Source organism: Penaeus monodon, chromosome 3 (assembly GCF_015228065.2).
Source record: "Penaeus monodon isolate SGIC_2016 chromosome 3, NSTDA_Pmon_1, whole genome shotgun sequence".
Lineage (NCBI taxonomy): Eukaryota > Metazoa > Arthropoda > Malacostraca > Decapoda > Penaeidae > Penaeus > Penaeus monodon.
The window spans coordinates 50336103-50347728 of record NC_051388.1 but is presented as its reverse complement, the minus strand read 5'-3'; the positions used below and the strand labels follow the sequence as shown (position 1 = coordinate 50347728).

General features: G+C 40.5%; 2 protein-coding genes across 2 annotated transcripts in view; one reads left to right on the top strand and one right to left on the bottom strand.

The window, feature by feature from the left end:
- The window catches only part of LOC119596533 (endoribonuclease Dicer-like), a gene marked incomplete at its 5' end in the record, with an annotated part of 104627 nt that overhangs the window by 76464 nt on the left and 16537 nt on the right, over nucleotides 1-11626 (bottom strand).
- Nucleotides 11049-11626, top strand: part of LOC119596541 (endoribonuclease Dicer homolog 3a-like) — a 21248-nt gene continuing 20670 nt past the window's right edge. Inside the window, exon 1 of the mRNA XM_037945842.1 lies at nucleotides 11049-11237. Within this exon, the coding sequence (XP_037801770.1) occupies nucleotides 11064-11237 (174 nt within the window). The 5' untranslated portion in view covers nucleotides 11049-11063. The remainder of the gene's footprint in view (nucleotides 11238-11626) is intronic.

The following is an 11626-nucleotide window of genomic DNA, read 5'->3' as shown; positions in this document are numbered from 1 at the left end:
AAGGATCGCCCTGGTTTTCCGGGAACCCCGGCTCCCGGGCGGCCCCCCCGACCTACGACGTGATACACGAGGCAAAGACCACGCTCGCCCGCCTCGGCATCGACACCGGCCGCCTCGAGAGATCGGACACATCATGTTTTACGTAAAGGGCACTTAGGCGTAACTGTTATGATTGCTTTGGCTTTGATGTATGGTTATACTATGTATACGTAAACGTAATATCTGTATCTATATCTATCTATCTCCTCCCTTTTATCCACTATCTGAAATTGTTTATAGATGTGTTAATCATAACTAAATATGCATATATGTTACTGGATATATTTGTGTATAATAATATATATATATTATATATAATTATATTATATTTATATATAAATATGTTATATATATGGTGGTGTGTGTGTGTGTGGGTGTTGGTTTTGTGGTGTGTGTGGTGTGGTTGTGTGGTGTGTGTGTGTGTGGTTTGTGTGTGTTGTATTATGAGAATATATGATAACATAATATTTTTTAATGTGATATTTGGGTATATATATGATATGTATATATAAATTTATATATATGTAATATATGTATTGATAATATATTTTTACACACACACACCCACACACCCACACACACACAAAAATATAAAAAATTTTTTTAAAAATTTTATATTTTTTTATTTATTTCCCCCCCCCCCCCCCCCCACCCCCACCCCAAAAACCCCACCCACCCCACCCCCCACCCCAAAAAAAAAAAAAAAACATGATGTGTTTTTTTTTGCCAAATATTAATAAATAAAAATAAATAAATAAAAAAATTTAAAAATATAAATACATTATATATTAAAAATTTATTAAAAATAAATAATATATAAAATAAATATTAATTAATATAAATATTATTAAAATTATTAATATTATAAAATTTAAAAATTATCTATTATAATATATAATAATATTTTATATTAATATATATATATATATATAATATTATAAAAAAATTATATATATATTTTATATAATATATATATGTATATATATATAAAATATAATAATAATATAATATATAAAAATATAATATTATATATAATAAATAATATATAATATATATATACATGTGTGTAAAAATATATATTTATAATATAAAATTTAATAATATATATATTTATATATATATATAATATAATATAATGTGTGTATGTAATATATATATATATATATAAAATATATAAAAATTTTTTATATATTTAATATAATATATTATATAATAAAACATAAAATACACAGACCACACACACACACAATTTTTGTAAGTAGTCGTAGGTTTATGGAATGGCACTTAAATATAGAAAACATATATATATATATAATAAATATTATATATAATAATATATAATATATATTTTAAAATTACACATATATATATATATATTCAATATAATAACATTATTATAAATATATATATACATAATATATTATATTGGGGTTGTGTTTTGTGTGTGTTGGGGTTGTGTGTGTGTGTGTGTTGTGTGTGTGTGTGGTGTGTGGGGGTGTGTGTGTTGTTGTGTGTGTGTGTGTGTGTTTGTGTGTTGTGTGTGGTGTGTGTGTGTTGGTTATTTTTCCAAATTTTTATAAAATGTATATGTATGTTTTTTCATATATATACATATATATATTAAGTATATATTACAATCTTTTTAACATGTTATGCATGTTATTCATTATTATATATATATATATATTATATTATATATATATAATATATAAAATATATAATAAATAACTTCCATTCTCACGTATGCACACACACATCGCAGTGATTTCATAATTGTATACTGTATATGGTTAGGCAAAAATAAATAAATAAAAACACAGAGTTTCATATCATTAAATATCATGTCAGAGCATGAAACCCAGGAGTTTTTTTGCAATTTCACTAATGCGGCGAATTGTTTTTTGAGATTTCAGTCTGGTTCTGCTCCTTATTCAGGGATGGCAGATTCTCCTTTCTGGCTCCTGCAGCTTTCTTCGTGAGGGTTACAAATGAAAAACTTATTCTTTCAATTTTTTATTTTTTAAAGTTAATTCTTTACAAAATGTGATGGTTAAAAGAAAATAGAAAAGGGGTTGGGGACTAAAATCAAATTTAATTTACAAAAAAATAAAGCGTTAAAAAAAGCATGGAAAGAACATTCAATCATTATAGTCATTATTACTACAATAACTATTACTGTTATTATCATCCTTATGAACATGAATTTTACACATTATTATTAGTATCATTATTGTTATTGTTATTATAATCATAATCATTTTTATATATAACATACATATCTTACTTTTCACACACACACACACCACACAACACACACACACACACACACACAATATATATATATATATATTTATTATATATATTATAATATTTTATATAATATATATATATATATAATTATAAAAATATATAAATATATGACGAAAAAGAAAGATCGTGGCCTCTCATTCTACCATCAATGGCCTACGGGGCGGAGACCAGGACAATGCAAACTAGAGTCATGCCAGTCAACGACATAGGAGAGAAAAAGATCTCAAAGGGTGAAGGGCAGGCCATTTGACCCGAATGAACAATGCCAGACGGACAAAGAAGATAACAGAATGGACAACGAGAGAAGCGAGAAGGCAGGGAAGACCAAAGATATATATGGCAGAAGTACGATGTACCTTGGATGCATAAAACTCAGACAGAGTTGTCCACAGGAGTTTGCGGAGGCTGCCTGCCTGCAGTGGATCAACGGCTGTTTTTTGATTATAATAGTAGCCACAAACTACATCGGGGGTCCTGCCACTGGGACCTCTTATTCGACGTGCAGGACTAGACCTCCCTCTCTGAGGTGACACAGCCTTTGGGTGGCTGAGGGAGGAAGAAAGGGTTCCAGACAATGATGCCTACTTTATAGGTGGAGGGGCATCCCCTCTGATCTCTCCCTAGGGGTTCACATCTACCCATGTGTTTACCGTGCATGGCATCCCTGTGCGCTGTGAGACGGGGGGTCTGCAATTCCCCCCCCATCCCGTGCTGAGTACGCCCGCGGCTGCAACACCCCTTTTGGGGTTTTTTTTCCAGAAAGAGGGGGGGCTGACCTTGGCCCGGTAGATCAAGGGATGGGTCTCTTTCGGGAGGTAGGGTCAAGCATAAATGTCGGTTGGCACTCACACTGTCCCGTATACCCTCACCACCCTGTGGCTGTTAAAAACATTAGTTTGACAACAGCTTCCCTTTTTGGACTTGGGGGGGGGGGGGACGTGAGGGATGAAATAATGTTTATTTTAGGGGCAAACATTTAAAACCCCCCAAAAAAAGAGAACAAATGAGACGACCCGTGCAAGGTCCGATACGGAGCACTTGAAGCCATACAGATTTTTAGTGGCAGCGAAAATCAAGGCGCGGGTTTGACTCGGACTGCTGCTAAGATGGACACGAATCACCCAAAAAACATGCTTTTCATGGGGGACTGCCCAGCGAGGACTCTATGCTGGCCTCTCCGGGCCAGCAAGCAAATAAAGGGAGAGCCTCTGAGTAACCCCAGGACGTCCCCCCTGCCCGAAGGGGACAAGCTGAACCAGCCGAAACAGCTGCTTTTCCAAAACCCGAAACCCCAAATAAACCCGAACTCTGAGGGTGAGCTGGCCCCCTGGGGTTTTCCCCACAGTTTAAGGTTCCCCTCTAAACCTGAAGGCTCGACAGTGCTCCCAATGGTAAGGGGCATGGAATGCAGCGAAAATGGGTTTCCCAGAGACCAGGACATGATTACACCCCAAAACCAAGCCCCCAAATTTTCGCGGGAAAAACCAAGGAATTTAATGAGAGGGAAAAAGGGTGTCCACGCCACCAACCCCGACGATAGGAGAGTCAAGATGAACTGGTTTTCTTTATCTATGATGTGGATGGATCACATAACCCACAGGTCGGAAGTTTCCCGAATGTCAAAAGGGGGAAGACCCCAAAACCCAGGCATGTCCTGGTGCCCTGAAGGGCCTCAATCATACCCTGACTGGTAACTGGGGCCCCTACAGCCTAAGAACATAGTCCCGACCCATTTCGGGTTTCCAAGTGCCAAAAATACGGTCCCCCTCTGGCTAGCTGCAAGCCCAACCCAAACGGGTGTCTGTAGCAAGGCATACAACACCGAGGTGTGTCTTAAGGCCCACAAGAAAGGCCAAACGGACACAAAAGCCAAATGTCTCAACTGAGCCAAGGGGCATCACGCCTGGAGCCTGGCTTGCTCTGCCAGAAAAGTCGGCCCTCAGGCTACAAGAGATTGCTAAAAAGCGATCTTGACTTTATTCCTGCCCCCCCGGGCCCCCCTGTCTGGGGGTGGAAAAAAGAAAAAGTTCCCCACTCCTAAGAGGAAGAAGCCCCCCCCAGCCGAACCCGGTATCTCCAATAAAAAGGGAGAAAAGAAACCCCTAAAAAAGAAGAAAAAGCTGCAATAGCCCCCCCAAGAGAGAAATCTCCCCTTTTTGAGGAAGATAGACTCTCGTTGATGCGTAGTCAGCAGAGCAACAGCTTTGGGAGGGCCAGGAGGGGCGGAAAAGGAGTCACACGCCATGCCCGGGAAGACCAGGGGCTGTTGCAGTCCGAAAGGGAGGAAGCTGAACAGAGCCCAAAGCAGCCCCCCCTCACCCAGGGCGGGAAATCCCCCCTCACCCTAAACCCCCGGGTACGCCCACAGGCAGAGCCGAACAGGGAAAACGTGCAGCCAGACAAAGCCCGAAATGAGAAAAACAAAAATCACAAAAATTTGAGCTACCAAAAAGGCCTCCACCCCCAGGGACCCATGCTTAGCCCGACAAAGACGATCCTCAAAAAGTGAGGACTTTACAAGGGGTGTCGAATCTGAACCGAATATAAAGACGTCTTGATGAACTATCACCAAGTAAATCATGAACAAATCTAAGCAACTACATGGAACATTAGGCTTAATACAAAGAAGCCCTCCTCCACGCAATAGGCGATCAAGGAACAATGTATGTCATGCTCCAGGACCATATATATATATATATATATATATAATATATATATATATATATATATAAATTATAATTATATAATATATTATATATATAATATATAAAATTAATTGATATTTATATATATAAAATATATATATATATATATTATATTATATATATATATTATATATAATAAAATATAAATTTTATATATTTATATGTTTTTATGTCCCGGAGAATAAAAGAGGGGAATGTTTGTTTTAGGTATCAGCTTTATGTTGCTAAGCATAGCTAGTAAAAGAGGCTTGTTCCCCCGGTTAGAAAACAATCCCTTTCTCCCCAATAGCCCAAGACAGCACTGTGGGGAGGGTGTTAAATCTCTTGCCCTTGAGATTTATTGGCGGGGCCCCCTCAAGTATACAATGTTACAGCAGGCCGGGGTGTAGGGGTTTAGACATCAGCCAGGGCTGTGCTAGCAGCCCCAAGACGAGTGTCATAGGGAGACTTCAAGCACACCCCCCTTTTGGCACCCGCAGGCAAGGAGCGGCAGGCCATCAATAGCAAAGAGCTTGAGACTTTCCTCGAGATCACCTTTTCAATAGCCCGCCCAACGCCCGCAGAGGAGGGGCCCAGACCTACCCCGGGCCCCTGCAGCTCGGGTGGAGAGTTTGGGGGTGTCGTAAGACTGTCAAAGTGACCCTTATGCATGTATACCCTAATGATGCTGGCCAGCCCAAAAGACAACCAAAACCAAGAGGAAAAAGGGGCAAGGCCAACTGGGAAGCCTTTAGAATGCCCGACCCTGTTTAGAAGAAGGAAAACCCACAGAGTGAAAACGGGAAGTGCTTGAACCAGAAAACAGGCATAAAATGAAGCAGCTCACAGACATATTAAAACTTGCCATGGCCAGGAGTTATAAAGGGCGTCTGGTATTTAATGACAAGATTAAGGAAGTCAACCACAGAGGAAAATCTGTAGAAAACATTCGAAGGGAAAGAATCCCGAAACTTAGCCCTCTAAAGGGGAAACAGTAGGGATGCCAAAAAAAGTGCCCCTTTGATCAGGCAGAAAAAAATGGCGGAATGGTGCGATCTTTGCCACCGAAAACCCCCCTTACAGAAAGCAGCAACAGGTCAGCGAGACTAGCCACCAGCCCCAGTGCACACCCACGCCCCCCAAGCATAGCAAACAGCTGGGCCGAGTTTTTGCGGAACAAGCAGCAACAGTTTGCCAGCTGAAATGAGGGCAAACAAAAAAAACGCCTAAAAAAAAGGGAGACTTGCTAATTAGAGAGGGGCAGCCGAACCCATAACTCGATGTTATTTCTTTGGAAAAAATAAGAAAACCTACAGAAACAGTTCTTTCACAGCCCCGGGATTGTGAGATCTGTTACCCCATCATTTTTTCCCCAGGATGGCTGGGGAGCTTGATTTCCGCAACTCATCAACAAGCCTTTGGGAAAATTCCATCTACCTCAGAGCTGGAAGAGGATATAGTTCCCCTCTCAAAAAAACCAAAAAAAAGCCAGGGAAGTACCCCCCCATTTCTCTCCTCAGCTGTCGGGCAAGTGGCCGAGAGAATGGGATAAACCGCCCCCCCAAAAAAAAATGGGACCCACAGAACACCTCCTGGGTTTACAAGTGGCATGAGCAAGCACACGCTAGCCCCGCTCTTAAGCACAATCAGCACGTCACTTCTGGGTAGTATTCCCAGACCTGGAGAAGGTTTGAATTAGCAAGTCCCTTGCTATCAGGAGAGCCGATCCCAAAGGGGAAACAGCCGAAAAATCCGGGTTGGATAGGGCAGAACGCCAAAGTAGATTCCCAAGAACTTTTCACAGCACATACCACTAGAAAATGGAACACTTCAGGGGGGAGTCCCAGTCCCGCCCTTTTCAACACCCCAATATTCTGATCCTCAACATACAGCCCCCGTGGGGTGTAAGATATCTCCTATGCGACGACCTTTCATATCCCACGGAGCACATTTCCAAGTAAAGCCCCCCTTGATTGAGGAGTGCTGTTTGAACAGGACAAAGATCTCGGGGAAACCCAATTTAAAGCCCGGCTCTGAGGGCTAAATGTGCAAGGGACAAGTCGGAATCCAGGGAATGGATTAGAAAGGTCCAGGGTCTTCCAATACCCTTGGGGTAATGATTTACCCCGGGCCTCTCCTTAAAAAGGAGGCCTGTATGGTTGGGCCGAAACCAAAAACAAACTATTGAAAAAGGCAAGTCTGGGGACATAGGAGTAGACATAAAGTACTAAGATCCTAGAAATACCATCCGCCCATTGTGGACCAGCTTTGTTCCCTGATTTCCCCAAAGCAAAATTAAGAGAAAATTGGAGACAGTTTAAAATGAAGCTGCAGGATCATTTTGGGAAAACCAAAAGGGGCGAAGGGCCCAAACCCCCTCAGGAGGGAAACCTTCTCCCCCGGAACACAAATTTATTTTTGTGGAAACAGTTTTTTTAAGGCATCCAAGCTAGGAACACAAACATGAGACCAAAAAATATAGACGGCAGAACAAGACAAGAGGTTTGCAAACAAGTCGTCCACACAGCAGGGGGGTTGATACGCTATCAGCCAAAAAAAATACTTGCCCAAAAGATGGGCTCCCCCCCCCGACTTTGATGAAGCCCCCCTGGGCACAAACCTTGTCGAGTTTTTTGTTTAAAAGCTTGTCAAGAAGAAAAAAATCAATACACCCGCCTAATCTAAAGGAAAAGGGAAACTGGAGGGTCATTTCAGCCATCACTCCTCCGGTAGTAGAACCTACTTTAGGATGGATCAGTCAGTCCCCTTAGCCACACGAGGGACCCGGCTTGCAGCAAGGGATGCCACAACCAGAGGGAACATAACGCCCCCTCGCTACGGCAGAGGGCAGTTGGTTATGGGAGCCCTAGCCCCGCTCCCCGAAAGGGGGGACACGTGGCATAATAGACTCCGGGCAGCCATGGTTACAGCAACGCTCACCAAAGAAACATCTACCTTCGACCACTGTTTTAAATAGCACAGGGATTTGCTTGGGTAGAAGAATAATCATAAACGGGTCCTAGCCCCAAGGCATCAGAGGGAAAAGAGTTTTTGACGATAGTGAATGAAAGGGTAGCCCCCCAAAACCCATGACATAAAACCAGCCCAAAAACTTGAAACAGAAATGTAATGCCACAGCTGGGCCTCCTCCGCAGGCACGAGAGAAAAAGGGGATTCTCCCCCTCGGCCAATGCTACTAGACGTCAAGGGGAGAGCCAGGCATTCCCGAAGCAACAATAGAGGTACCGAAGCATCTTCACAGAACGATAGGTTCCCTTGCGCGTCGTAGATCATAAGACAATGACCAGAAGACAGGGGCAGCATGTGGCGAGCCGAACGCCGCGTTTGGGAATTATTACAGAATTGTGATCAACCAGTTTCGAGCAAGGACCCCCCACAACAACCCGGATGGGAATGGATTTGCCCCATTACACCCGGCGGAAGAGCCTGTGGCAATCCCCCCACCACGGGAAAATAATTGTCAAAGAAAAAAATGAAACCCAAAAAAACTCACACAGGGCCCACCAAAGTATGAAGGCCCGGGCGAAGCCAAATCTTCGCAAATCTCAAACAACACAACGAACTTGTTGCCAGATGTACAAAAAAGGGACTTAGCATGTGCACTTAAATATAATCCCGGTAATGTACAAGATGGTAATAGAAGTTGTATAATTGAAAAATGCCCTTCTTCTAAAGCCAAGAACATTGCAATATATATATATATATATATATATATATATATATATATATATATAATGTATATATACACATATATGTTTATTTATTTATGAATGTGTTATGTAATTTACACATGTTTGTGTATACATACATGCATACATACATATATATGTATATATACATATATATATATATATATATATATATATATATATATATATATATATATATATATATATATATATATTATATGTTTATATGTCCAGGAGACATTATTAGAGGGGAATGTTCGCTTTTCAGGCTATCATGCTTCATGTTGCTAAGCATAGCTAGTAAAAGAGGCTTGTTCACCCTGGTTAGAACAACAATCCCTTGCTCCGCAATAGCCGAAGCACAGCACTGTGGAGAGGATGTTTTTTATTCATGTATGTAAGTTTGCTATAATAAAAGAATGATGAACCGTTTTGATTGTTAAATTCTGAAATATGAAGTTTCTTTTCAGTGTCACCCGTACCACCCCACACGCAGTTCTTGACACCATTGGCAGTATCCAGTTAACCATTGCTGACAGTTTTCATGTCACAGCAACTTGTGAGAAATGAATGAAAAATACTATTTTTTTTATTAAACCTATTACAGAGCCCTTTTTGAGGTGTTGACATACCACTCCCTACCATCTTTGGCACTCCCTTGAGTAGGGGTGAGTTGTATATGCCGCAAACGTGTTTCCACTTAGGCCTCTGGAAATAGATTTTGTCCCCTCTCCGGAGCGAGTTCAGTGCTCGTTATAAGACTAATACTCCCAATTTTACGTGCGACTTCCCTTTTGTAAACTTCACTCTATTTCAGTATTATATCAATTGGTTATGATAAACACATGAAATAACTTTATGCATTTAATGGGGTTACTTATATAAGTGAATTTCTTCATCTGACGAGTCCAATTTCTCCCCTTGGAGAATACGAAGAGTTGCAGACCCTTGTTCCGTCTATATCAAATGGTCACACGGAATTCAGTACGATTTTAACCAGAATTAAGAAATTATTCAAGAATATTCCATTTCGGCGTCCACGTACGATAACGGTTGCTTTCTGAACTATGGTGCAAGTGCCACGCAAGCGTCCCGGCTTATCCTCTCCATAAGATAAACACCACACTCTGTAGCTTGAATGTGGAGTTCCCCCGTACTAGCATTCCATCTACCATTGGAAAACCTGAATCCATGATGTATAGTGGTCTTACTAGGTTAGGATTACCTAGCAATTACCATTCCAAGGCTACTACCATAAGTCTGGCCGTTGACAATCCAACAAAAATTCTACTTATTGCACGTTCATTTGCAGCTCACTGAAATGTGTCTATTGGACATGGATGTTCTTGCGATTGTAAGCCTATATAGAACTTTTTGGTAAATATAATAATAATAATGGGTTATATCAAATAAGATTTCAAACATTCATCCAAAACTTAACAAAGACGGAACAAATACAAACTCTGGAGTTATAGCTAACACCTGATGTAGGTAGACTGAAGCTCATATTACAATACATAAAAGGGCACAAGACCCAGGAACATACTGTCTGAATAATCCTGGTGTTAGGATAAGAAAATTAATGTCAAGTCAGAGTCAACTTCTTCAGTCATTTTTCTGATGAGATCCCTCCAAATGGTCTATTTTTCTTTAATTAATTTGATATTCTGACTCAATTTTTTATTTGTAATATTATTCAACATGTGAACTTGCAATTTTTGCTTCTGGGTAGGTTTCCCTCAGTTTATCATCAATAGGCTTTCATTTATCTACTTATGGTGATTTGTGCGTCATGGTAAACAAATTCAAATTCCCTGCACCGTTCATAACTAGCGATAGTAATAAATCTAGCGAATACACGGGCTTACTTTCGTTAACGCCTGGCGAAGCATCCTCAGGCGATCGCCAGCCCTTCCCGAAACTTTTATAGTACGGCCCACAATTCTTAACTTATCAGGGCCACCGTGGAAAAAAATCACATTCACAGTCTTGTCACGTGTCACACACGTGAGCTTTGCAACAAGATGACACACAGGAAAGTGCAGAGAGCGCAGTGTTGTTTGTTACTATATTTGAAGCCCCCGCGAAAAAAAAAAAAAAAAATTACCTTGGCGCCACGAGGCCTCAACACGTACGATACGCGATCTTTCACGCGTCCGATTCTCTGAGGTGAACTTTCTTGCGCCAGTGATGATTTGAAAATGCCGATCTGTTATTCCCTCAAGATTCTTTTCACTTAAGAAAAATCAATATTAATACGAAAAAATTAACATAATTTATAAGAAATTAACAAAAAAAAAAAAAAAAAGAAAACGCGTAAATGCAGTATGGTGAAATCTACTCAACGGATTCAGACAGTTTTCGTTGGAGGACAGCACACGTACCTTTCAGAGCGTCAGCATGTGCGGGGGACCATGAAAGCATCCTCTTTCCTCTCTTCAGGACGTCTCTGACGTCGGTAACAGCAGAAACAGAAGCCATGGATGCTTCTAAGGTAAACTTTATACGTTCTTACTTCCATGACAAAGTGAGCACTTGTTTCTGGCCACTGTAAACTGATAATTGTGTACCTGAGCTCTCGCTAATAGTGTTTACATTGTTAGATTATACGTTATTCGTAATTTCTAGACAGTATTAAGATTTGATGTCCTTCGCACGACATATCCCATCATCTGGTTAGATCTACTTTTCATTATAGTCCACATCAAGTGGCAACAGACCTATGAACATGTACTCACTGCTTTTTATATTATTACTGACATTATCACATTCTTATTCTTGTTGAAGTTATGGTAATTATCCGGAATAGTGTTGCAGATACGAGAGGGAAGGAAAGCGAGGGAGAGGGAGAGGAAGAGGAAGGGAGAGTGATAGGGAGGAGAG